This window comes from Vanellus vanellus (genome assembly GCF_965231255.1).
Source record: "Vanellus vanellus genome assembly, chromosome: 14".
Taxonomy (NCBI): Eukaryota; Metazoa; Chordata; class Aves; order Charadriiformes; family Charadriidae; genus Vanellus; species Vanellus vanellus.
Window position 1 is genome coordinate 15,270,721 of NC_138919.1, and position 25,703 is coordinate 15,296,423.

A 25,703-nucleotide genomic window follows, 5' to 3' on the forward strand; every position below is an offset into this window, starting at 1 on the left:
TGAAAGAATAGTATCTGAGCTTTAGGTGGCGTGTTGGTGCGGCCATGTGTTTCTGATTCTCAGTCAGGCTGTTGCCTGGGAACTGTAGGTGTTAGGGCAGTTTTCCATCATTGCAGAGTGCTGCCTCAGATGAGAGTGGTTTAGCTTTAAGGAGGTCCACAACTCTCATTCTGTCACTGGGATGCTAATGCTGCTTACCTCTGATAAACCTTTTCTATCAAAACTGTACCTACTTTCCGTCCTAAAAAAAGCTGGGAAGTTATTCTGAGTGGGTATAAGCTTAAGAGGCCTTTAATATAACAAAGGTCCATGAAGTTAAACTGAAGGAACTTGACTTAAATGCAGTGGTGAGAAGTTTAACAGGAGACACTGTGCATAAATGCAGCTTAAAGGAGCATCGGTGGGTTTGGCCCCAGCTGATGACCTTCCTCATGCAGCCCTCTACGCAAGCGCATCCCACTGGCGCAGCACTACCTGCCGAGGCTTGTAACTGCAGGTACAACCTGCAGTGTCCTTTCCTGGATAAGCGGGAGAATGAAAAACACTTTTTAAGGGATATGAAGAATCTCTCAAGAGCTTTAGTGGTAACAGGAAGGCTTTCAGTTTTGGAAAATGCCTGTTCAGGTAGTGAAGACCTGAACTAGACGGGGAAGGTAGCCAGACACTGAAGCGTTTCAGTTCCCTTTCCACGTGCCTAGTTACACACAGATAACACACCTCATTCCGTGGTGGCTGTTCAGCTTCTGGGGGCACAATGCGTTACAAGAAGTGTCTGATGGTCTGTCACACCACAGTCACTTAGACTTGAAACTTCTATTTTGACTGACTTTGACTCTCCACAGTGAGATAACCGCGGTCACTCAAACCAACATAGGCTCTGGTCACTTAATCTAGTCATATTATCTTGTTCTTAAAAAAAAAATTAAATAATAATTTCACAGCCAGCTTTTTCCATCAGTACATTTCAATAAAAACAAAGTATAAAGGCAGTCAGCAAATGAGAGATGGGTTAGAATCAATAAGGCTTATATTGTAGGTGCAATTTTTTTTTTTAATTCACATTTTATCATTGGCCCTTTTGAAATAGTCTTCTCACAAAACGAATGGGTTTTGGCTTGCAAAAATTGCTCTCAGAAGAATGCTCTACCACTTCTAAAAGCAGTGTTCCATGAGAATATACATCTCCACTTCTTGGTCTTCTCTAGGCTACGGAAATACCTGCTCAGTGTGAGCTGGACGACGGGGGGCTGAGACAAGGCTCTTCTATTCCTACTCTTCAATCTACGCTCATTTCCCTCCTTGCTTTTTGCAAATGGAAAATGAGCACAGATGCGGATTTCCTACAATCATTGTTCCTCATTGTGTGGCTAACCACCGAGATGCCAATTTATCCTCCCCTTGATCAGTTCTCACCCAGAAGATTAATTTCTAACCTTCAGTATAGCAAGAAGCACAGAAACAAAGCAAGTGGATGAGAGTTTTACAGCCTGATGTACATGATGCGTTAAGTCAGCCACCAGGACAAGCTTACCGACTACAACAGGCTGGACCAGGGAACACGACTTTGCTTTTTAAGAGCTACAGGACAGCAGAATCCCTGCTTCCTCACTGAAGGGAAGGCATTTCAAGTATTAGTTTTCCCAGTCAGTCTTCCTGCTTCCAAAGAGAGGGCTGAAATGCTGCAGGTTCTCCAAAGAGAAGTGGCAGAAGGAAAACACTTTAAAGAAACACTGGCAAAAGATGCGTAGAGTGCTGCACCGGTGAGGGGGTTGCATATCTATTGGCTTTTAGGTCTACCTTTCAGTGGGGCTCAATGAAAATAGACGGAGGCCAAAATCTATTTTAAAAAGGTTAAAACATAAAAAAAAGTTGTGGACAATTACAAAAATGTTGCTTAGCAGCAGCCAGCCTCTGACCAGTTCTTTCAGTAATGGCATTAAAAAACAACCTGATTAATAGTTCAAGACATAGTGCTAGGCAGAAACCTTTTCTCAGTGTTAATAGCTCCCTTGCGCTCTTCGTTCTGCTGTCACTGTCCACTGAGAAAGGCCAGATGTCCTTTGGTGCATCTGTTGGCATAATGACCTTTTTCACCACACTAAAAGAGAAAGAGAAAGAGGAATTATTACACAGTTACAGTTTAGTTTTCCCCCCACCTCGAGCTGCCTTTGTCAAAGTAGCTGGCAACTGTTCTGATTCGGAAGGTTTTCTGTGTATGGAAGATGCAGCATTTAGCAGGTGAAGTGAAAGGCAGGATTTATGGGTTATTTCCACTCCTTGGAGCAAAAGCTGCCTCTGTGCTGAGAGCAACCTGACCCCGTATTATTATAACGCATTACAAAGGAGAGCTCTCAGCACATCGCCACAAACAGCAAAGAGCTGTAACACACAGGGAGAATTTCAACTTTTGAGGCTTCCAAGATTACTCCATGTGACGTGCGCTACATCAGAGAAACACAGGGGCTCTCCTGATCAGCTGTCCTGAATTAGACAGAGAAAAGTGTGTCTGAACAAGAGATTCATGATTTTGCAGCTTGAAGCTACACAAGTCCAGAGAGAAATGCCAGTATCTGGTGCAACAGCATTCTCCAGGTATGTAATTTACTTGCAGCTAAAATAATAAACAGCTATTAAAAGGTTTTCAGTGAAATGGATTCAGCTACTTAATATCCCTGTCCAATCACAGTAATTTTTACCCAAACAAGCACCTAAGGCACAGAAGTTGGCACAAACGACGACGTAACTGTCAAAGCTGATGGGACAGGAAGATTCTTTGCCCTTTTCCTGTGGCTAGGTTTGAGGCTTTTGTGGAAAAATAAACAGAGATGGAAACTTAATTGTGTCAAAGTTTCACCGGTGCTCCTCAATGAGCAACCAAGGTGGATAGCTCATTCCTTGGTTTGACAGCAATGGGGTGCATTTACAGCTGAAACACTGAACAGTCTTTGCATAATCAGTTTCTGGTACTTGGAAGGACCTTCCAGGCTAACAGGGGAGGAGAAAATCTTTCTACAGTCACCAAGTGTAAGCAAATTAACTCATCAAAACTAATATTAACTCTTATTTTGAAATGTACAGTTCAGCAGTCTCCTTTAACCGTCACTGAGGTAGGGTTTCCTATCTATTAGCAGACAAGCACAGTCTGTCCTAGAGCGGCCTTAATTGTCACAGCAAGTCCATGAGCTGGCAAACCTGAGGCCTCAGGACTCAATGATAATTCCCACAGTCGTATGCACATGCGAAATGCAGCATCTGTTGAGCAGAGCGCACATGTCGTGAACCTGTTCACACCATAAAAAAAACCTTCTGCAGGACCAACACCCCTCATCACAACAGTCCCTTCCTTTGCCCGTGACAAGCAACCAGCAGCAAAGCACCATGACGTAGCCCAGGTGACATGCACTCTGTACTTCTTAAACCTTGCACCCTCTGCTTTCCCTCCTTGTCCCTCCCTTCTGAATTACCTTGTAGCAGGTGACCTGCTCCAACGGTCGGGGTCCTCTGTTCCCAGTGTTGTTATTTTGAGACTGCATGACTCCGATGACTTGGGGTGTCCTCTGTTGGTTAGGAGAGGAGTTCTGACTTGTTAAGTGCATCAAGGATAAAGACCTTTACGGCTGTTATTTTGTTAAGAAGGGAAAAGAGCACCCCACATATCAAATGATCAATTTTCCTCCAAATCTGTGTGTGGGTGCTCTACCAGCTGGAGCACCAGAGAGAAGAAATCAAGCCCCGTGGCTTACAAAGCCCAGCAATCCTGCTTTTCTCTGGAAGGCAGATTTAGAGAGTAGGTTTAGGCTGCTAAAATATCATTGTCATCACTGAGAGATGTCACGCAGACTACAAAAACTGGCAGATTGCTGCACAACCACGTCTGATGTGCTATGTAATGTGGGAGTGTTCTGTGACTAGATCTCCATGTAAAATTGGAGCAATTGTAGGGCTTTCATCACTATAATGGCACTCAGGGTCGCTCACTGCCTAATTCTTGCCTAGCACCCTCGCTTCCAGGCAGTGCCCCAAGCAACAGAACTGCCACTGCCGGCCTCTGAGCTGGAGGGCAGTACTAACGACTGCGAAGGTTAACCAAGGTGAGGGGAGAAACAGAACAAGGCAAAACACCATGGTCCCAGGTCAAAGGCAGCAGCAATCTGTTGTGATCAGATGGTGGACATGAGAGGGCTAGGAGGAGGGGAGAGAAGGGACAGTGCTTTGAGGTTTATTGGGATTTGTCTCTAAGTTCTTAATTACAAAAGAATATCACACCCTGATGTAAAATAGGGAAGGTTTTCCCTCATTGCATGAGTATTCCTCCAAGGCTTTCCAGCAATCCGAGAGCCCAGGTGTCCAGTTCTGACCATTAGACTATAACACCCTCTTTTAAAGCACTGTGGGAAATCCTTTGAGGGTGGGCGTGTAGAGGAGGCAGGGAAATCGTGTACCTTTTGCTGTGTTTGTGTCGGTTGAGGCAGTGGTGGTTGCTCTGTGGTTCCCATTGGCAGTTCAAACCGAGGGCTGGTTTAGACGGAAACAAGAAAATTGATTCTCAAATCGTATGCCCACATTTTACCATCAGCTTAGTCAAGTAACTCCAAACAACAAAACAAACATTCAGCCAATTAAATTCGGCTCACAGGAAATAGGCCTCCCCCTCCCCACTTCTCTTTGCATTCTGACGCTCAGCAATTACATACATGAAAATGACAACCCAGTATGGAGTATATCCCTCTACCTGTGAAGTCTTCTGGAATATAAACCCATGTGATCCCCCTGCACTGATGGCATCCGATCACCACACCAGAGTCTTACTGGTAACTCCCTGAGGAGGCCCTGCCCCACGTCCTCAAATCAGTACGACAAACTAAACGTTGGCCAAATCTCCAAAGCCATTGGGAAGCACTGGAGCACCCTCATTTGACATATATTGCATTACAAGGGACACATAAGATGACAGGACAAGCCCGGAAGCGTACTCACTGCATGAATTTACAGGTAGGCCCCTCTGGACAAAATCCTACTAGGTAATTCACACAAATGACTCTTCGAGTGTGCCGGTGTCTGCAGAGAGGACCTGCAACACAAAGCTCAGTAGTTCACGTTCCATATATACGTACCCCAGCACTCAGCAGTAACAAGTACACAAGCAGATCATGCAAAGAAAGAACAGCAACACCCTACCCTTGATTTATAGCCAGAGAAGCTGCAACTGTGTGACATACATACATACCATGTTTACAGAAGCCTCTGTCATACCAGGGACAGTCTTTGATCTTAGATTCCGGGTCAATGTGCAAGAATGGACATTCTTTGTTACTGCATTCCCCTGTACCAAAGGCAAACACACTTCTTTTAGTCAATTGTGCAGGTTCAAGATCAAACAACTCGCAAAATGTTACCTGGATCATGTAGCTCCCACACAGCTGCTACCAACATTTGTAATTTCAGGCACAACAGTTTTACTGCCTGCCTTAACCTAGATGAAGAACACCAAGGACTCACCACCGGTGGGCAAAGTTCTACCAGACTGCATTATTTATATGTGCTTTTAAAAACAATGCGGAAACTAAATTTGAAAGAGCAGTCATGATAACAAAAACCAAACATTTAGTGCACCAGAAGTGTGGAGAAACTACAAATTGCGCACTAACCTCAATCCAAGGAAACCTACAAGACTGTAAGTTTCTGACAGCAAGTTGCCTCATTATGTCCAGATCTCCAGAGCTGGAAAGCAAGTGCATAAAAGTTTTGCACTCCCATGCCCTCTGCTGCTCATCAACTCCCCAAAATAAGAGTCATGCAAAGACCAACTGCTCAGCCTACTCATCTCATACCCAAAACAGAACATAAGGCATAAAACCCAATAAAAACTTGAACTTCCCCCCTCTTCCCCCAAGGGACAAGCTCTTGAGAGAGAAGACATCTACAGTAAGTCACAAATTTAGGGGGATAATAAGGCAAAGGACTAAGCAGATCTGAAAAAAAAAAAATCTAACAATATCATCAGACACAGAAGAACTGTAATGCTCTGAAGACACATGAGAGGGATGCACCAGGATCCTCTTCACCAGACTCCCACGCCAGCAAGGAACGCTAAGCAGGAGCTACAATGCCCCTTACCAAATTTGGAGTAGAAGTAACACTCAGGCATCTTGGTCATGTCGTACTCATGCAGAAACTCGCACTGGTCTCCCTTTTTGCACAGTCCTCGTAGCCAGTGTTTGCAAACAACTGTCTTTTCCCCACTGATGTGTCGGAACGGGCACATGCCTCCTGCAGGAGGATGAGGCAAGGAGTAGGGGGAAAAAAGAACAATTAAAATACGTGGCACAGGGCATCAACAACACTTTGCTCCTCTCTGCAACAGGGGTTTCAGAACGTATCACTTTTTCTTATGAATTTAGCCTTCAGTGCAATGGCCACTTGGGACAAGTCTTATGTTACCCTCTAACGAGCTAAGCAACATAGTCTCCAGCTCTTAACTCTGCCAACCACAAACCACAGCAACTAATGCAGGCACATCCACAGCAAGGTCTGCTTGTGATAAGTTCAAGCTTTCCTTCAGGGGTAGCTTTGCTTATTCACCTCCCGACTTTTTAAAAAAATACCATTATTTCACAACTGCTGCAGTTATTCCAGCGTCCTTCATTTTTATCCTCTATTTTGATTATCCCCTCATCTCTAAAAAAAAAAAAACACAACAGTACTGCAGCCACTGATAGAAAATCTAGTTTCCTCCCTCCCCTTCAAAAAGTACAATTGTATTGGAAATATTACTTGCCTTTTCCACAGGCCGCCTTTAAAAAAAATTCACAGACAGCTGCACCTGATTCTGTAGAGAGAACAAAAACAACCCCATAATTAATTTTAACAAAGTTTTGTGGCAACTTTTAAAATATTTCCTTCCCCAGAAAGACAATCTGGCCCTAAACATCAAAAGAAAAGCAGCATTTTGGTTTGGGGAATTTACTTTCCTGTGCAAGTTCCTTGTTCAAGTCTGGCCCTCACAAATATCTGTATTCTCCTTGGGGGACATCAAGGGGAATTTGCAGAGATTTGGTGGTGCTTGTTTAGCTTTTCAGATATTCAAGTTTAATTGACTGGGTTTTCTCTGCTGTTAAGTCAATCACGTAAGCGAACCTCGCATTTACAGTCCAGGCAATAACAGTCTTGCATTTTACAACCACAACAGCCTGAAATAACCATTAGTGTCTTATCCCTTACTGATCCTGACCCACCCGGAACCACAACATTGGAGGGAATAAAAACACAAGTTTAGTAGCCTGGCCAGAAAATGTCAGCAAACTACAAGTCTTCCAAGACTACCTGTGTCAGATTATTTGACTGGAGGAAAGGGTTTAGACACCAGGCCACAGATATACCTAAAGATGAAGTCTCCCCGCCATCAAAATGCCTCATCTATCAAAAGGGAATTAAAAAAAAAAAAAAAAGTACTGTGCAAGAAAGTGATGTTTATTCACAATAATGCCTCAACTTTCATCCAGCCTGGCTAAGTACGAGCTGCAACTTTATTTAATTAGGAAAGAAAAACCTCCAGATGAAGACAGAAACCCTACAGGGAAAGCAGAAGTTGGGTGGATCTAATGATAAAAGCGCAGCAAAGCGCTCAGACCCTCAGAAACCTCCCTCCCTCCCACCCCCGCCGGCCGCCTCAGCCAAACCCGGACTCCCCCCGGCGGGCACCCTGAGGCGGCCCCAGCCCGGCGGACGGCTCCGGGGACAGGGGACGACAGCCGGCCCCGAGCACCCCAGGAAGGCGGAGGAGGGAGCCGCGCAGCACCCGGTGCCCGCAACGCACTGTCCATGCCGGGAAAGGGCAGCGGCTGCGCCCCCAGCTGCTGCTCCACGGCCAGCTCCAGGTCGAACTTGATGTGGTCCACGCTGGCGATGAGCTCCTGCATGGTGGCGGCTGGGGGGCGGCGGCAGCGGGAAGGAAGGGGGGGTATGGTGGTGGGCGGGGGGGCAGCGGGCGGCCGGGGCCGGGCTGGCCCGGCCCGCCCCGCTCCGCTCCGCGCCGGCAGCGCCTGATGAGAGGGGAGGCGGCGGCGGCAGCACCTCGCCGCCCCGCGCCGCCCGCCCGCGGAATGCCGGGAGTCACCTCTGACCCCGCCGCCCAGCGGGCAGCGCGCGGATCTCCGCCAATCAGAGAGCGCCGCTCGGCTCCGCTCCCGCCCCTTCCGCCTGCGCAGGCGCGGTGGCGGAGGTGAGGGGCGGTGAGCGGGGCCAGTCGCTGCTCCGCCCTCCTGGTGGCCACGGGCATATCATGAGGGCAGTGCGGCTCCTCCTTCCCTCTCTGGGGCCGCTTGCCTCGCGGTGCCGGTGGGCAGCCCCCGAGCAGCACGGGAAGGCGCCGCGCCCGCCCCGGCCCCCGGGGCAGGAGCCCCCACCGGGCCGGAGGCCGTTCAGCTCCTCACAGGCCTCCTTCAAGCTGCCCAGTAGCCGCCTGGGAGAGACTGATGCTGGCAGCTGCACTCAAGCTGTTGGTGAGGAGGAAGATGAGGATGACGACGACGACGAAGGCGTGGAGTTCGGGACGCTGTCTAACAAATTTTCTTCTAGAAAATATTATCACAAAACAACATCGCGCTTTCAAAACTTAAGCCTTCAAGAAGAGGGAGAGAAAGAAGCAGAAAGAAAACCTCGACGTGGTCCTAGGAACACCCCGTACTGGTACTTCTTAAAATGCAAGGCTCTCATCAAAGATGACAAGGTCTGTTCCCAACTCTTCACTTCTCTGTCCCATCTGTATTGTCCTATTGCTTAGTATTCTTACATAAAGAAGTAAAATAAAGATTTGTGAGGAATCCTATGCTCTTGTCATTTCTACCACAACCTGCCCACACCTGCATATATTAATATCCATTCTAATAGATTCTGTTGCTGCTTCATCATGGATTTTCCTCTTCCCTGTAGCTGGCGGAGGCTCTGGAGCTGTTTGAGGTGCAGATGCTGAAGGAAGAGCGTTTGCAGCCCGAAGAAAGCAATTACACTATTCTGATTGGCGGCTGTGGCAGGGTTGGCTACGTGAAAAAGGCATTCAGGCTCTACAATGATGTATGTTTACATTCTCTGCTCTCTCAAACCTTCATTACGTTTTCCAAGCTAAAGCTGTTTCAAGCATTTGGTCACATTTCTTCGTCTCTAAAATGCGTTTGAGTTAGTGTTTGCACCTTCTTGGCTTGAAACTCTTAAAACAAGTTAAGAAATTGTACAAGTCCTTTCCTAAAAAGCCAGTTCCAATTCTTCTTCTCTTTCCTCAGATGAAAAAACGAGGCTTGACACCCACCGACGCCACTTACACAGCCCTGTTCAATGCCTGTGCCGAATCGCCATGGAAAGACTCAGGCCTGCAGAGTGCTCTCAAACTACGTCAGCAGCTAAAGAGCAAAAATGAAGAGCTGAACCTGATCACTTACCACGCACTGATGAAAGTCTGTGCCCTGTGCTCAGATTTCAGGATGTGCTTTGATGTACTGAAGGTAAAGACATGACTTTTCTCGTATTAAGCATAGTCTGCTCTGGTTAAAGCTCCTGGAAGTTGCCATATTGCATAGACTTTTTTATTTCATTTCCAGCAGAGGTAATTAGAGATGACATGTTTATATTTCATTGATCCTTAGTCTCATCCAATGAATTTGTTCTGGTACATACCAAACATTAAGGTTAAGTATATAAAAGGAGGCAGCTGAAGAGGCTGGCTTTAAAACTCTGGTCAGCTGTGTCGAAGACTTATTGAACAAAGTTTTTGTGGAATTTGCAGCTACTGTGTCTGTCTCCGTTCCTCATTTTGAAGACCCGTATATTGATACCTAGCTCCTTTTAGAGCTCTTACAGCAGCTCCTCTCGGAAGGGCCAGTCTGGGAGTAGCTAAAAAGATTGCTGTTCCTGCCCCCATATTTCCTGTAGCTCCCATCAGGGGGCAGCTAGGATTTATGCAGGCATTTGGGGGTTCTTTTTCTCCTGGAGCAATCTTTCTGCTCGCAGCACTGGGAGTTCACCCAATGCTTTGTTGCTGCTGTATCCCCAGAAGATGACAGTGGTACTTGAGCTTCATAGCCAGCTGTGACTGGCTGTTTGGGTAACTGCAAAGTTTAATACTCTCTCTGCTCTTCTAGGAAATTGTACACAAGGGCCACGTTCTCACAGCCGAGACCTTCAGCTTTCTTCTCATGAGCTGCATAAAGGACAGCGAAAATGGCTTCCGATATGCCTTACAGGTGTGTCGTCATGTTCTAAGCGGGGAGGAGAAAGTGGGTTCTGTATTGTAACTCATCACTTGAACACACGGAAGGCAGCAGGTTGCTCAGAGCTGATGAAGTAGGAGGAGCTCAGCTCCCCCTAGGAGAAGTTCTATAAACTAGACTTCTATCAGGCCGTCTCGTACACTGGTAAACTGCCCTGGATTAACTCATAGGACTGTACTGGCTTGAGGTGGCTGTTCACTGTTCAGTGGCATCTCACCTCGTCATGCTGTAAACTCACTCTTCTGTGAGTGGATACTGTTAACAGATATGCTTGCAATCAGCCAGAAATGCTCCTGATGTTTAATACCATGTACATCTGGTGTTCATCTTCCCCTCTTCAGGTTTGGAAACAAATGACTAAACTTGGAATAAAGGCCGACAGCCACATCTACAATTTGATGCTGCGTGCCGCCAGAGACTGTGAAATAGGCGATCCGGTCATGGCTTCTGAACTCCTGCTCAGACCCAGTGATGAGAACTCATCTCAGCTAAGGCTTGCACCGGGGAGGCAGAAGGAAAAGGTGAAACATTGGAAGAAGGAATTGGAGAGTGCAGCTGCTGTCCAGCTGGATGTGGAAGCTATGGAAAAGCAATTATTTCAGGAGAGTTTGGTGAAGCCTGAAGAACTGATGCAGCCACAAAATAAAGATGTGACTCAGGCTGAAACAGAACCAGCTGCTCTCGACAGCCCCAGCGTAGCTCACAGCAGGACTGGAGTGTTGATGAGGAGAAGCCAGAACAAGATGGAGCAGGAACAAGCATGCCTAAGCCAGAAGCAGCGTTTCTGCAGCCTGCCCAACTTGCTGGATTCCAGGATGCCTGATGCAGCTGTGGTTTCCTTGGGGACAGTGGCCACACCATCTGATCGACTGGCTTTGATGGGGGACGTGGAGGGCTTCTTGAATAAAATGAAAGAAGACAACGCAAAACCCAACATCAAAACGTTTACGTTACTGGCTGAGCTGGTGGAACCCCAAAGCCCCTCAGAGTCCTCTTTGCTGACACTCCTAGATGAGCATAAAGTGAAAGTAGATGTGACCTTCTTTAACACTTTAATAAGGAAGAAAAGTAAACGGGCAGACCTGGAAGGAGCAAAGGTGAGAAAAAAAACTCTGAACCAGCCCTGTCACCATCTCCTTGTCTCAGGCCTCCAGCAGTACCTGTGTTTTGTTGCAAGACCTGTTTCTCTGTCCATGATAGAAACTGAGGATCTTGCACTGTTTTCCATAAACCAGTGCTCGGGTTAATTTCTAAGTGTTTATGGATTCTGTTTTAGCATGTTTAGCTCTCTGTAAAGCGGTATCAGAGTCCAAAAAGCCTCACTGTTAACACTTGTACCTTGCAGAACATGCTGCCAGCTCTAGTGAAGAGGGGACTATCACCTAACCTCCAGACCTTCTGTAACTTGGCAATCGCTTGCCACCGAGAGAAGGACGGACTGCAGTTGCTCTCAGATTTGAAGGTAATAAACTTTGCTGCTTAGGGTTCGAGCTGCAGGAAGAGGCAAAGTGAAGCATTAATGCTTATAAAAAGACCTGCTGAGGTCTCTGTGATGAGTGCTTGTGTTCTCACTCCAAAAACATGCAACTCCAGAGTAGGGGCCAGCTCAGGTGGGCTGTCTATACCTGCGCTGGGATAGGAGGGGGCTCCTGGGAAGGGGTGTGCTGGCACTGTAGAAGCTGTTACCCGGGTCCAGGAGTGAGAGCCTTGCTCCTTGTGCATAAAGTACCCCTGTGCCTTTTCCTTCTATTAGTCCTGTGCTAATCAGCAGATAAACAAGTTTAACTGTATCATTTGTTGTTTTCAGAGGTCTGGAGTAACTCCCAACAAGTACATCTACAGCACCCTCATTGCTGCCGCTGTGAGGCAGCTGGATTACAGTTACCTCACAGAGATCCTGCGAGACATGAGGAATAACCAAGTGCCTCCCAATGAAGTTATCATACGCCAGCTGGAGTTTGCAGCACGGTACCCTCCAAAATTTGACAGGGTAAGTAGCCAGGACTGGTCACACTGTGAAGGCATTACGGAGGACACCAACAAGGGAGGGGAAATGTAGATGTCTGCCTAAATCATTTTCATTTGAGTTTGTCTGATCTGGCTGACAGTTACTTGAGCTGTTTCTTTAGTAGCAGCTGGTACCGAAGTGAGCTCTCTTCTAATAGAAACTTGTTTTGTTGGATTTCTGTTTGCAGTATAAGTCAAAGAACCCATACCTGGAGAAAATTGATGGTTTCCGCGGTTACTACTATCGGTGGTTAAAAGTAATGGCAGGGGAGGAGACCCCCCACCCCTGGGAAAAGTACAGAACAGCAAAACACACGGTAGGTGACACCAAGGAAGAGGCTGTGCAGGAGCAGCCAGGGCAGAAGTAGCAGTAAGCAGGATGCTGAAGTCCTGCATCTTCCTTTTGCTGGAAGAACAGGGAACTCTTTCCCTTAAACTGTCTTGTACTAAAACTGCTTTGTATTTCCATGAACCCAAGCTCTTGCGGTAACTGGATAATAAAACACTTGTCCTTTGTTTTAAGGAGAAGCAGATACATTTCCAGGGAATTTCCATAAACTGCAGAGGATTAAATATGCTGTAGTTTAACAAACCCCGTGCTAAACAAGGAAGAAGTAAAACTAGATTTAACAGTGGCTTGGCTCAGTGCTAGTTTTGTCTCTTTCCTGTGTTCTGTGTGTATCTGAGCACTTAACTTGTGACCTGTAAGTCTCTGTAGACTGCTGGCATTCCTGAATGGATCTACACGCTAATTCCAGGTTACAAACCTTAGCAGAGAGCTCCAGTGAAATTTAGCTTCCTTCCCCACAAGATTGAGGGGAGAGCTTGAGTCAGACTGGATGTTTGAGTGTATTATTTCCTTTCCATGCAGCCTTTTAAATTCAGTTACATGAGAAAGAGGGATAAGAGCTGCTTAACAACAAACCCTGTTTAGAACACCTCGCAGTGTGTACAGCAACCTTCAAAAAAAAAAAAAATCAAAACACATCCAATAGGAGAAGAGGGGCAAGGAAGTATTTTGCCAGAAGATCGCACCACTCAGGAGTGCAGACTTTATTTTAAAATAAATGGCTACACAAAAACCTAATCCAACACAACCACCTTTGTATATATGATCCAGGTGAACATGTTACTGTTAATTGCTATGCAAAATATCCAGTCACACAGAAGGTGGTGACAACTGTCCATTGTGCAGGATGATATCCCTCAGAGTTCAAAAAGTAGTCTTATGGCTTAAAGGCTTCACCCAGAACAGCCTCTGCATCCGCAGTGAGTGCATTCAATGATTCTCCCCTGGAAAAGAAACACGAGGAGGGTATTTCAGCCAAGGTACAGTGAGTAGACAGACCAGCAGGCTCGCGCCTCAAGGCAGAGAATGGGTCTGCGTGGGAAGAGTTTCTACCATCTTGTTTTCTATTGCTTCCCCATATTTTAACGACTTTAAACAACTGCATGCTAAAGCTGACAGTAACTTTAGAACCAACTAGGTATCAACTCTACCAGCAAAAGGTAGAAAACGTTGAGAGCTAGTGAAAATTACCAGGAAGAACAGCACAACCTCCTCTGCTGTTCCTGACCTGGGAAGAGTTAGACCAGGTACTGCAAGGGTCGGGGCAAGGAGAGGAACAAGCTGAAAACCCTTACCACTTCCAGCTTGCTTTTGGGGACCCTGCAGATGCAGTTGGTTCCAAAGTTGGTGTCCCGCGTCTGGATACACCGCAGGCAGCAGAGGTTCTCATAACCCTGTTTCTTCCACTTTGCAATCAGGTTTTTGTCAGCATATCCTTCCTTGATGCAGTACTCGTAGAGCTCTGTAGAGGGGCAGACACCATCACAATTAGCTTCCGGGAGGTGTTAGAAGACTCACTATCAGCAATTACTAGCTGTAGTAACTAGCAGTTAAAACCAGGCAGCCACCAGCCTCCCGTCCATCCTCCCTCCCCAGAAACCCACTCCTGCCCACCAACACCCCAGTTCAGGCACATCTGCAGGTGGAAATCTTACTCCATTCTGTTAAACGGAGTAAACAGAACAGAGGGTTAAAGTGTTTGCATTCCTCACCTCTGCTGATAGCTTTTCTTTTATAGAAGAGATCAAAGATGTAACGTGTTTTCTGGTGATGAATTCTGAAGATGGGCCAAAGGGATTCCACTTTCCTCTTCCCTTCGTGAGGCTCAGTCTCCGCTAGGAGGGAACACAAACACCAGGTTTCAGCTGACCATTTCAGGTGGCCAACTTATTTCCTTAGTCGCTTTCCAATAAACGGTTCCAAGAACATTCATAACTTTAATAAATTACAGATAAGACTGAGAAAATTCAAACAAAAGGGACCTGACCTGGAACATGAAAAGTTTCATTTAGGAAACAGAATGACAATGACCCACACTGGGATGGCAGGTGACTTTGTGGCTGCCCCAGCTCATCAGACCAGAGCAATGGCACAGACAAGAACTGCCAGTCCCTCCACACACACACACCAGCGAGCTTCAGCCGTGGCTTGGCCATGGTGTGCCCTAAAACAACTGTACATCGAACCTCTGTGCTCTGTAACCTGGGTACACCCAGAGAAAAGCGACCAGTCTTGGCCCAGACTCAGTCTGCAGTATCACTGCGAGGCAGAGATATAAAAAATACTCGCATCTATATTCGCAGGGGGAGCTGTGCTTCCTGAAGCAGTTACGGATTAGCTTGTTTCAGGGACGCATCCCTGAGAACACCCAGCTCTGCCGCTTACCTTCCCTCATCTTCTGATCCAGCTCATCCAGCGTTGGCTCGATCAGCTCCCAGCCGTCTGGGGGAGGCTTCCTGCTCCTCTTCACTTTGGGCATTGCCTCGGGAACGAGGAAAGCGAAAGGCGAGCGGACAAGGGTTTGCTTGCACTTAAACCCGCGGGTGCCTCAAAGTCCTGAGAGCGAAAAGAACATCGATTTTAGCGATATTTCTCCTAAGATTTCTGTGCCCCTTTGCTATTTTCCCCTTGGATGATAAAAATAAGCTTTATGCAGCTCGTGAAAGAGAGAAAATCTCGCCCAGCGCGGCCCTGGGGATACCAGCAGTCTCTGAGGTGAGCGCTGCGTCCGCCTCACCGCAACAAAACATGTTTTTCTCCTCAGCAAAGTGAGGTGACAGCCGCCCCTCCCCCACTCCGGGCTACCCTGCAGCAACAACTTCCGCCAGCTCCTACCGAAAACCCGCGCAAGGCGGCACGGCCCCGCCGGCCCCAACTGTGCGGCCGCCGGGCCTCGCCGGGCAGCACTGGCGGCGGGGGGGGGGTGGGGGGCAGGAAGGCCGCGATCCGCGGTCCCGCTCACCTGCCGGGGGGGCGCAGCTTCCGCTCCGCCGTCACCCGCGGGGCCTCTCGCACTGGGGCCGCCCCGTGGCCCCGCCCCTCTGGGTTGCCCTCTGTGTTGCCTGACGAAAATCGTCGCCGCCATGCGTGCTGCCGCCTCGGCCCAGGCAGGGCAGAGAGCGCGGCTCTCCGGGAGGAGAAGCGGTCCCGCCCTCCGCTGCGAGGAGAGCCGGAGGGGCGGGCGCGGGCGGCGGGAGCGGCAGCGCTGAGGGCAGCCCCGCGGAGGGGTCCTCGCGGGCCGCGGTGACTGGGCGGGCGCCGAGGGCCGCGCGCCGCGCGCGCGGGGGTGGGGCGGCTTCCGCTTCCGGGTCGCCGCTCGGGGCCGGGGGGGCCTCGCTGCAGTTGCCGCAGCCGCCATCGCCGCCGCGATGCCGAAAGGAGGTGGGGGCCGAGCCGAGCCGAGCCGAGCCGGGCCGGGCCGGGGGGGGTTCGCCCCTGACGGAGGTGGGAGGGGGCTGAGAGGGTGTAGCGCCCTCAGGCCCCGGGAGGAGCGGAGGGGCGTGGGGGGAGGCCCCGGCTGTGGAGGCCGGGCAGGGCTCGTCTTCCCCCTCCCACGTCTCGGCTGGGGGGTGGCAGGGCTCGTTCCCCGCCCTCGAGTCTGAAGGGAGGTCTCTTTCCCCGCCTCTCCCTGGCCCTGGGAAGCTTGGCGAGGGGTCTCCTTCCCCCCTGCGCGGCCGCGGAGGGAGGTCCCCGTGCCGCACCCCCCCTCCGGCTGCCTCGCGGGGAGGTCTCGGTTTCTTCCTCCAGCCCGCTCGTGGAGGGCTTCGGGGGGAGGCTCCCCCTCCCCAAGATATGGCAGATTCTCCTCGTTTCTCACAGAGCTGGGGGTCCCATTCTGTGCCCCCCTGCCAGTGCCATGGCATCGCAGCAGCCCCTGGGAGTGTCCGGACCATGGGGTGCCAGCTCTCCCCGTGGGATCGGGAGTGGGCTGGAGCCCACGTGCTCCCCGCTGGGCTGGAAACTGCAGCCGGTTTCCCCGGCGCAGGGCTTGGGGCACACGGACGCCTGGGGAGGGGAGGTTACAGTTACAGCGGCGATCCTGGGGGGGCATCCCGGGGTGCACGGGCGGTGTGTGGGGGCTGGAGGCCATCCCCTCCTGGTGGTTCAATGGTGGAGGCCTTCGGGGCTGGATACGGGGAATCTGGGTGGTCGGGCCGAGGGTCTGGCCACCATGGGCAGTGGGGGGGGGATGGTGAGGTGGTCTTCGGTCCAGGGGTTCCAAACACGGCGCCTTTCATGTGGCTCTGGCCGCTCCGCATCTGGGTGTTACGGAGCGGGTACCGACTTGCTTGTGTGATTAAGGAGAAGTAATGAGGGACTGACAGGCTGTCAGGGCTGAGCTGGATCCACCCAGAACCTTCTCCAGATGCACCATCTGCATAATTGGCTCTTGTGCGAGCGTCGGTGAAACCTCAGTCATATACATTAATGTAAACTAGCCGTCGTCACTCATCTTCTCTGTAGTTTGTTCCAATTTATTTTGTCAGCATTTCCTAAGCTTTAGTACCAAATCTGCTTCTCTATTTAGATTTTCTTTAAGCGCTTTAATTTGTATCTATTTGTACAGTGTTAGTAGACAGGGCTGAAGCTTTCATGTTTTTTTTTTTTTTTGTGAAGGCAAAGAACTGTTGCCATATATAAATGACCCATAACTCAGGATTTCCTGCTCTGTATTTCATTGGACAGTTTTAAATGTTTGTTTCGAGCGTTTTGCTTCTTGGGAAAAGAGGGATCTTTGCCCACCCCCTCAAGTCAGTAGGAGTTATGAGATTGTGGATTCAACTTTTGCACTCGCTATTTAATATAAAATAAGAGGTTTAACCAGCCATTAATAAATTTTGTTACAGGATTATTTCTCATGATTTTTTTCTTTTTTTGTGTATTTTGATTCAAAAATAATGAGTGATTCTTTCAATATTCTTCCATTCTCTTTGATTTAACTTCCTTAATTTTTCTGTTTAAAGCTGGAGACAAATGTATTTGAACGCGTGCCTGCCGTGGGCACCAGTGGTCTTTACTGCAGGTGGAACCTGCAGGTGATGGTATTTTAAAAGTGCTTCGCAGAGGAGGATAAGAATCATTATCCCTATTTTACAGATGGGGAAACTGAGGCACAGAGCTGATGTGAATTGCGCAGTGTGATGCGGTAGGTCAGTGGCAGATGTAGAACCAGCATTCCGCTTGTCTGACGTGCAGTTTCATCTCCCTGGAAGACCAGAGCCCCGTCCCTGCCCTGTGCTGAGCTCCCCCCAGTCCTTCCAGCTGCTGTGCCAGTGGCGTTGCTGCTCCTGCTCAAAGGGGCCTTATTTCTCTGTGTGCAGGCTCGAATATAAATGAGATTGGTTCACTCTTCAGTTTGCTTCTTTTTAGGCATTTAATGTAATTTCTCTTGAGTCGCTTTCCCACCTGCTATTACTGCTTTTTATTTGCAGTAATAAGGCTTTTGTGTTCTCCTGTTCTGAGCCCAGGTGGACAAGAAAGCTGCGTGGCATCGGTTAAGTTTGTAGCACAGGGTTGTTTTGGTTTATTTAGGTTTTCTTGGTGTTACGTAGTGTGTCAGGGCTATTGCTGTTCTTCAATCCAGAGTGATGTCGTTTTCTGGGCAGTGAGGTAATGTCTCCTTGGGCTAGAGCGCTCCCGTGGCAGATTTGGTTTCCAGAGGGTGTCAGTGTTGCCACGTGGGATGGTTGGGAACAGACAAACAGAAAACACATGTCTTCGGTGCAGCAAAGCTCTTGGTTGTACTTACGGTTTGGGTGACCACAAGCTTCCAAGGCTGAGTTCAGAGAGAAGAATCTGGTCTCTGCGTTTCCCCATTTTGCGTGAGAGAAACATCTCGGGGGGTCTCTGCAAGGCTTCACGGTGGGGTTTTTGAGATAATTCATTCCACAGCTCAACTTTTACTGAGCTAAAATGTATGAGAGCTTGTCTCTACTGAGCCAGGAGAACTTGTCCGAAAACAATTTCTAAAGCCCACAGATGCTGCCTGCACTGGTGCTCCCTGTCCCTCCAAGTCCAGCGGCACAGCCAGCCGTGGCACAGCAGTGCAATAGTGAACAGATCTCTCCCATGTATCCAGTGCAGTCCTGAGGAAGGAGGGATGATCCCCTCAGCCCTCCCCACCACCATAAGGTTTCTGTTGTCCTCGGCAGGTGAAGTGGGGAGGGTGAGAGACAGCAAGGATTTCCTGCCCCTTCTGTCAGACTTCAGAGTAGTAGCAGAGAGCTCCCTTGCCTGAGCTGTTTGCTCCGGTTCTACCTTGAGCTCCATAGCTCAAGGCTAGAGACTGACTCTATTCAGCTTGCTTTCCAGCAGTTCTTTGAGCTGTAAGAACATAAACGGAGCAGTCATTTGCAGGAAGCATTAATGGCTTCAGCAATTTGATTAATCAACAGAATTTTGAACTTGAGAGCAGATCTTAGCTGGGCATTCCAGCCAGCTAAGCTCTCTCCTCTTCCTAAACTTCCCCTGTTTTTATTTTTCCTTATAAAGCAGTAAAACATAGAGGCTCCTTTTAGTAGTTCTTCAGCTCTCATTATAATTCCCAAAGCTTTTGTCCAATTAGCTTCTTATTTTCTCTTGGCACAGCCTTAGTGTAGGGGAGGGGTTAAGGAGGAAAGCTCGTCAGAGAGTTGGTTGTGACCGCAGCTGCCGCAGGAACACGCTGTGATTCCTCCTGCGCAGGAAACGCAGAGAGCGGCTGCAGGACCGAGCACCCCTTGCCAGCCCGGGAAGTGAATCAGAGAGGCCACAAGCGCAGGCATGGGTGGGCAAGGAAGGGAGGCGTCACCGAGAGCTGAGGGGACACTTAGAAGCTCATTGCTTGATAACTGGTGTCATGGCTCTGCCATGGTTGAGGGACAGGAATACCCCCTTTGGGCAGTACCTTCCTGGCTCCCTCTCCGTGGGACAAGCCTGTGCTTGATTTGGAGAACACTCTGCAGCTGATAGGCTGCTCTTAGTTCTGGTGTCTCCAAAAACAGCCCAAGGGGAAGGAAGGAACTGATTTTCTGAGTATGTTTCTGTGGATCAATAATCCTAATTCTCTGTGTAATTTACCTGAAATTCTTGGAGTGTTTCACTGAGACTGGCAAGTTCAATGTGTCCTTCTTTCGTTGTTGTTTAGATTTTATCAGAGGAACTATTTTGGTTTGTCCTGTCTGTCCCGAAAATCCAGAGAGAGTGCTGCAGGGGGAGTAGAGACCTTTCTGGAAGCTTATCACTAAACCATTTTTTTTTTTTTTTTTTTTTTTTTTTGTACAGGTAGAAAAGGAGGCCACAAAGGCCGAGCAAGGCAGTACACAAGTCCTGAAGAGATTGATGCCCAGCTCCAAGCAGAAAAGCAAAAGGCAAGGGTATGTGTTTGCCTGTGTTATGTGCTTGCTGTCGTAAGTCCTGGCTTGTACAGCATAACTTGCAGTTCATGAGAAATGGCAGCCTAGTGAAGTGTTGCAGATCATTCTGTCAGTGATCACAATGTGAATTCTGAATATCTCTGGCTGGGGAGACTGCAAAGTGTGATCCAGTCTGTTTTTTCACAGAATTGAGGCCAGGTAGACCATCCAGTTCACAATTTGGAGGTTAAAGGATAGGGAAAATGATTACACAGTGGCTCTAGGCAACTTTTCCCCCCATATTTCATCATTGTAGCCTCCAGCATCAGCTAATTTTTTATCCGTGCTCTGCAGTTTAGCTGTGGAGGAAAATGGCTCACATCTTGACACCTTAATGCGTATTGAAGTTATTATATTTGCTCTCTCTCTCTTCTAGACTTAAAAGACCAAACTCCTTTAACTTCTTCCTGTACAAATGATTTTCTTGTTTGCCTCTGACTTGTAGGGAGAGATAACAGTTTTCTGGCATGAGTCCTTTTTTGGACATGTTTCTATGCCCCAACATAGGATTGTAACAGCTCCTCCCTGGCTTCCACAGCTACCTGACTGGTAATATAAAAGGTGTGGCTACTTCTTGCGGTACTTGCTGTCTTGTATTCCCAAATTATCACAGCTATGATGGCACTCTCACTGCTGTTTTTCTGTGACTTTCTGAAAGTGCTGCCTAAGCCAAAACAAACTATTCCAGCTGAAGCCTCACAGCTCTGACTATAGGAGGATAATTATACCCCATATAGGAAATACTGATGAATACCTCCCAGAAGAAGATTACTCTTTCAAGCAGTTATGAGCCATATTGTTGACTCCGTTTTAATGTTTTGACCAGCTGTAACTCAAGATGATTGTGTGGTTTGCTGCTTAGCCACATGTTCCGACTTTATGTTGGATTTCTTCTTCCGAAGCATAACTCCTCTTTGTTTGTTTTCTGATTCCACCTTCTTGGTTTCATGCCATCTTTCCAAATTCTGAAACCACTTATGGGTCTGATCCTGTTTTCCAAAATGATTCCAAATCCTACCAGTGCGATGTCATTCACAAACTTTGTAAGTGTTCTGGAAAAGGAACAGAACAAGCAGGACCCCACTTGAAATGTCTTCCTTGTCTCAAACCAAACCAGAGAACTGCTCTTTGAGAAGGATTTCTTCTTTTTCTTTTGTGATAATCCGTACCACATACATCTAATGCTATTTTGTTAGGGAAAGCTTAAAAATAAAACCAATTAACAAAATTACTCCTCTTACTGCCCGTAGCTCATCCACTTTGCCACTTGCTCTGATGAGGGCTATTTGGCTGTTTGGTAAGGCAAGCTATTCACACCCATATTGGTTCTTCTAATCTTGTCTTCTAATGATTTACAAATTAATTCCTAGACCTCTGATTGGTAAAAGCTGTGCTTAAAAGGCTGTAATTTCTTGGATAATAATGTTCTGGCTGATGGTTCTCAATTTGCTCTTCTCTAGGTTGTGTTTTTAATCTAAATCTACAATGGGATCCAGCTCTATGTTACGTCTGTGTAGTTTCCAGTCCCTGAGATATTGTGCACTGAAAACTCGGGCCAAAATGTCTCCTGGAGATCTTTCATTTGGGGAAAGTGAAGTGCCAGTTGTGTCTTTTACAATAATTTTCCTGGCTTGTTACACAGAACAGGAGAGTTTTGTAGAGGTGATCTGCTGGGGCAGGTGATGCACACTTACATGTTGAGAACGAGCTCTTGTTTTGTAACAGCGGGGCACCTTTGGAGTCACAAGGGCCATGCCAGGAACACCAATGCTCTTGGAGCTGTCTCTCATCCCTCCAAAATGATCTCACTTAAGAGTCACTATGGGATTTGGGATTTTTATTGACATATGTTTTCTTTAATTTCCTGTCATTTTGTAGGAAGAAGAGGAGCAAGAAGAAGGAGGCGAAGGAGCAACAGGGGACCCCAAAAAGGAGAAGAAGTCTTTAGATTCAGATGAGAGTGATGAAGATGACGAGGATTATCAGGTACTTTCATTCTCAGGGCACTTAATGTGTTTGCACCACCCAGATTCTTGGGGCAGAAAAGAAACGCACGCTTTTGACTCGGAGTTCTCTTTGAGAGTTACCTGTAATAATTTTTTTATGGAAGAACTATTTTTAGAAGCCAAAAAAACCTCACTTGACAGCATTTTGTCCTCAGAATGTATTTTTATAAGTGAAATGCAAAGGATAGATTTCAAAAAAGGCTGAAGATGCCTGGTGGTATAGATCTTGACTCATAAATGGGTTTGCTGTCTGGTAGCAAAAACACCTTGAATTCTGCGTTTGGGGTGTGTTGCAGTGTATTTAATGAGCTGTGATACAGCAGTGTTGGGTATGAGAGAGCTTCTTAACCTTCCTCTTGTTCTTGCACCTTAGCAAAAACGCAAAGGAGTGGAAGGGTTGATAGACATAGAGAATCCCAATCGTGTAATTCAAACAACCAAAAAAGTAACTCAGCTGGACCTGGATGGACCGAAGGAACTCTCACGACGAGAGCGGTGAGTCTTTCCCACTGCCTCGGCAGGAGCTAGCGCGTTCCTGGAATTTCATCCTTGCTGGTGGCAGCAGCTTAACACGGGGAGGTGTTTCCCTGCTGTGTATGTGTTGGTGCTTCAGGGAGGCGTTTTAAATGTGTTGGTTTCGAAAGCAGACACTGAACAGCAGCAAACTGTCAGGCAGGACTCACTGTGGTTCAAAATGTCTTTCCTTACAAACATTACAGAAATTGTCTGTCCTCTGAAAGTAGCTATGGCCATCCTGCAGCCAGGCACCTTGGCCAGCTGTGCTGAGAGAGTGAAGTTTGTTGCTGTGAAGCGGATGTAGACCATTCCTTTCTTGAAGTTTTATGCCAAAAATCAGACGTAACTGAAGTCCATTAACCAGAGGTTGCCTTGGGGTCCGCTTTAATCTTGCTACAGACGGTGTCGTAGTGACAGGTAGCGGTTTCCCAGATTCCAGGGGTCATGGTGAAATTTTTGCCTGAGCAGATGAATAAGATGAGAACCAAAGTTGACTCTCCTGGTTTTCATTTAGCAATGGAGAGTTTCAGAGTGAAAGATTTAAGCTTGCTTATTTGGGATGAATTGCTTCAACAGAAGTACACCTTTGAGGGTGAGGCTGGGAAAAACATGTCACGGTGCTGTGCAGTCTGGGGCTAATTCATTTGACCTCGTTGTGTGTCGGTGTCCTTATTTAGCTGAATGAAGGTAGAAATAATCTCTCTCATCATCCCTGTCCAGACCCTGCAATAGATATAACCTGTGCTTGAAAACTGGTGACAGGGCACCCCGGTTTCTGTGGGCAGTCCATTTTTGTCCTCGCCATCCTTCGCAGTCAGAAAGCCTCTCCCACTCTGCCTGTGCCTGCATGTTTACCTGGATACTCTGGTGATGGCTGTGTTTTGCTCAAACAGAGAGGAAATAGAGAAACAAAAGGCAAAAGAAAGATACATGAAAATGCACCTAGCTGGTAAAACAGAACAAGCGAAGGCAGACCTCGCCCGACTAGCCATCATTCGGAAGCAAAGGGAAGAAGCTGCCAGAAAGAAAGAAGAAGAAAGAAAAGGTCAGAGAGTAATTTATCATATCCTCTTACTTCTCTTGGCGGTGGCTGCACTGCCAAGAGGCATCATTTCTCATATCACGCATAGTAATCCCTCATCTCCTGGGACTGCGTGGTGTTGCTTAGTGGCATCACAACTCCTCTCATCAAAACCGGGTTCAGCTGTTTCGTTCTTAAAAAGCTCTTGCTTTATAAAGCTCTGGGGCATCTGACCAGGGAGCAGGGAAAGAGAGAAGGGAATTGCCCTTGATATCCATATTGTCCTCAGCCTCCCAGGCCATGCTTGCTCTGGTTTGGGGGTTTAGCGAGTTCCTTGTGCTGGGTGTGATTTATCTGTTTTGCATGCTGCGATCCAGACTGCCCAGGGAATCTGCAGCGCTCCTCCCCTCCCGGTCTTTCTCTTCAGCTCCGAAAGGTGCGAACCAGGAGTCTGATGAACATGTGTTCTTAGTGGCTTCCACAGAGAAATCTGTGCATCAGCATCAGGGTAGTTTGTGGATGCCTGAAGAGAGGCCAAGGGCAGAAGGGAAGGTGCAGGGGGGGCTGCTCCTCTTAACTCTGGGGGGGATGTACCAGGGATTGGTGGGGAGGGTCGGATTTTTTCCTGTTACCTCACTGTACGTGGCTAGCAGCATTTCAGTCTCTGGGGCTGTCAGATCACCACCAGTCCCTGATGTGTGCTGTGAAATGATGAAAGTTCTGTTGTTTTCCTCCCGCAGCAAAAGACGAAGCGGCCATGGCAGGTAAAAGACTGCAGTCACTATCCCTTAACAAGTAAGCACAGGACACGCAAGAGGAGGAAACGCCAGGGAACTGTGCCTGGTGCCTGCCAGGACCTCTGTCGTGTTGCATACCATCGATGCCACGTAGGGTGTACTGCGGCATCGAAGTCACCTTCACCTCCGAGAGACACTGACGATGTGTTTGTCCTCATCCTGGCACAGATTTCCATTTGGGGTTAGGGGCAGCTGCTATCTTCGGTGCAGAACTGTGCTGAACAGCCATTCTCTGTAACAGTTTGGAAACCTGAATGTTTTTGCTGTTTTTAGGGTTAAGAACTCATAGACGGGGGCAGGGCGGGAGGGAGCTGTGTGGGAGGGGAGATGCTTCAAATATTAGATTGCAAGAAAATAGATTGTGGGGTCATTGTGGGGTGGGGCGTGGGGTGGGGAACTTTGACTTGCTAGTGAAAGCCCAAAGGATAATGTATCTGAGGAATCCTTTCGGGCAAACGGCCTGTCAAATTTTGCTGCAGGGTGTTGCAGTGTAATCTGGGAGCCTGACTTCATGGACATCTGGAGTGCCGTTCCTTCCCGGTTTCATCCCTCCTTTCTTGCAGCCAGTCTCCCCTTTTCCCTCCTCTTCATTTTTTTTTTTTCTTCTCTTTATTAGGGATAGTGCCAGTTTTTAACCACATCATCCTTTGTTTAAAGGAAAATAAAACCCAACATTAATTGTATGAGACCCAGATGGAAAAAACTTGATAAAGTTTCAAAACCAACAACAACAGAACTTGTATATTTGGCTGATTAAAATGTAAATTATCATAACTGCTCTGCCCTTGTCTTGTGTGTGTGTAACTGAACGGGAGTGTACAGGCTGCTGCTGGTGCTCTATGGTGGTGTGATGACTTCTGCGTCTGCTGCTTTGCTCTTTCTGTGTTGGTTGCGGTGTGGAATTTGGCTGGAGGTTCAGGAGCTCCCTCAGCAGGTGCAGCCTGAAGGCACAAAGCTTTTCCTGCTCTCTCTGATGGACGCCTTGCACAATCTGGTTACCACAGTGGAGAAAACAATTGCCCTCAGGCTGCTGTCTAACCTAGTCCCTGTGTCAGAAGGCCAGTCCCCAAACTGTCGCTCCTGTCACCCGTCCTGTCTGGCAGTGTAGGGCTGCAGAGCAGAAGATGCTCTAACCTGCTGCGCCCCAGGTGCTCCAGGGAGTCCTGCTGTCAGCCTGTGCCAGGAACACCAGTGCTTCCCAGACCCGCTCGCCAAAGCGGAGAGGAGATTCAGCCCCAGAGCTGAGACAGGAGCTCAGAGTCACTAAGCAGAGAGGTTCGAGTCGTAGAGATGCAGGATGAGAAATGTGACTTGTTCTGCATACTCCTGCCCGTGCCTGGCTCCAGGCACG

The 25,703-nt window shown here is 48.1% G+C and overlaps 4 protein-coding genes across 6 annotated transcripts; 2 read left to right on the top strand and 2 right to left on the bottom strand.

Moving 5' to 3' along the window:
• Positions 1-1,005: 1,005 nt before the first annotated feature.
• Positions 1,006-8,034, bottom strand: CPSF4 (cleavage and polyadenylation specific factor 4). The gene is made up of 8 exons (XM_082490599.1): positions 7,817-8,034; positions 6,779-6,829; positions 6,118-6,270; positions 5,228-5,323; positions 4,978-5,071; positions 4,443-4,515; positions 3,465-3,557; positions 1,006-2,098 (listed from the first exon to the last, which is right to left on the bottom strand). The coding sequence occupies exons 1-8, from the start codon at positions 7,917-7,919 to the stop codon at positions 2,030-2,032; spliced, it is 732 nt and encodes a 243-aa protein (XP_082346725.1). The 5' UTR covers positions 7,920-8,034; the 3' UTR covers positions 1,006-2,029.
• A 207-nt stretch (positions 8,035-8,241) lies between these two features.
• On the top strand, positions 8,242-13,021 carry PTCD1 (pentatricopeptide repeat domain 1). Its single transcript, XM_082490412.1, has 8 exons — positions 8,242-8,728; positions 8,932-9,072; positions 9,279-9,497; positions 10,134-10,235; positions 10,604-11,359; positions 11,608-11,724; positions 12,070-12,252; positions 12,458-13,021. Exons 1-8 carry the CDS (start codon positions 8,282-8,284, stop codon positions 12,635-12,637), a joined length of 2,145 nt encoding a protein of 714 aa, XP_082346538.1. The 5' UTR covers positions 8,242-8,281; the 3' UTR covers positions 12,638-13,021.
• A 286-nt stretch (positions 13,022-13,307) lies between these two features.
• Positions 13,308-15,620, bottom strand: BUD31 (BUD31 homolog). 2 transcript variants are annotated; one of them, XM_082490478.1, is made up of 5 exons: positions 15,581-15,620; positions 15,004-15,174; positions 14,331-14,453; positions 13,914-14,080; positions 13,308-13,562 (listed from the first exon to the last, which is right to left on the bottom strand). In XM_082490478.1, exons 2-5 carry the CDS (start codon positions 15,095-15,097, stop codon positions 13,512-13,514), a joined length of 435 nt encoding a protein of 144 aa, XP_082346604.1. In that variant the 5' UTR covers positions 15,098-15,174; positions 15,581-15,620; the 3' UTR covers positions 13,308-13,511. The 2 variants fall into 2 exon arrangements, with proteins under 2 accessions (XP_082346604.1, XP_082346605.1); XM_082490479.1 differs by having other exon boundaries at positions 15,454-15,586.
• A 261-nt stretch (positions 15,621-15,881) lies between these two features.
• Positions 15,882-24,648, top strand: PDAP1 (PDGFA associated protein 1). Of its 2 annotated transcripts, none has more exons than XM_082490689.1 (6): positions 15,882-15,999; positions 19,882-19,967; positions 21,891-21,998; positions 22,392-22,513; positions 23,428-23,579; positions 24,296-24,648. In XM_082490689.1, the coding sequence occupies exons 1-6, from the start codon at positions 15,987-15,989 to the stop codon at positions 24,352-24,354; spliced, it is 540 nt and encodes a 179-aa protein (XP_082346815.1). In that variant the 5' UTR covers positions 15,882-15,986; the 3' UTR covers positions 24,355-24,648. The 2 variants fall into 2 exon arrangements, with proteins under 2 accessions (XP_082346815.1, XP_082346814.1); XM_082490688.1 differs by having other exon boundaries at positions 15,883-15,999; positions 19,882-19,973.
• Positions 24,649-25,703: the final 1,055 nt, after the last annotated feature.

Excerpts from the sequence above, each read along its gene's own strand:
- CPSF4 (XM_082490599.1), bottom strand. The coding sequence starts at position 7,919 with ATGCAGGAGCTCATCGCCAGCGTGGACCACATCAAGTTCGACCTGGAG. Across the intron at positions 5,072-5,227 it reads CAGAGGCTTCTGTAAACATG|GTCCTCTCTGCAGACACCGG; the intron begins GTATGTATGTAT and ends TTTGTGTTGCAG. Across the intron at positions 2,099-3,464 it reads AGCAGGTCACCTGCTACAAG|TGTGGTGAAAAAGGTCATTA; the intron begins GTAATTCAGAAG and ends TTTCTCTTTTAG.
- PTCD1 (XM_082490412.1), top strand. The coding sequence starts at position 8,282 with ATGAGGGCAGTGCGGCTCCTCCTTCCCTCTCTGGGGCCGCTTGCCTCG. Across the intron at positions 10,236-10,603 it reads GCTTCCGATATGCCTTACAG|GTTTGGAAACAAATGACTAA; the intron begins GTGTGTCGTCAT and ends TCCCCTCTTCAG. Across the intron at positions 11,725-12,069 it reads AGTTGCTCTCAGATTTGAAG|AGGTCTGGAGTAACTCCCAA; the intron begins GTAATAAACTTT and ends TGTTGTTTTCAG.
- BUD31 (XM_082490478.1), bottom strand. The coding sequence starts at position 15,097 with ATGCCCAAAGTGAAGAGGAGCAGGAAGCCTCCCCCAGACGGCTGGGAG. Across the intron at positions 14,454-15,003 it reads GGATCAGAAGATGAGGGAAG|CGGAGACTGAGCCTCACGAA; the intron begins GTAAGCGGCAGA and ends GTTCCCTCCTAG. Across the intron at positions 14,081-14,330 it reads AAGAAAAGCTATCAGCAGAG|AGCTCTACGAGTACTGCATC; the intron begins GTGAGGAATGCA and ends GCCCCTCTACAG.
- PDAP1 (XM_082490688.1), top strand. Across the intron at positions 21,999-22,391 it reads AAGATGACGAGGATTATCAG|CAAAAACGCAAAGGAGTGGA; the intron begins GTACTTTCATTC and ends CTTGCACCTTAG. Across the intron at positions 22,514-23,427 it reads GAACTCTCACGACGAGAGCG|AGAGGAAATAGAGAAACAAA; the intron begins GTGAGTCTTTCC and ends TTGCTCAAACAG.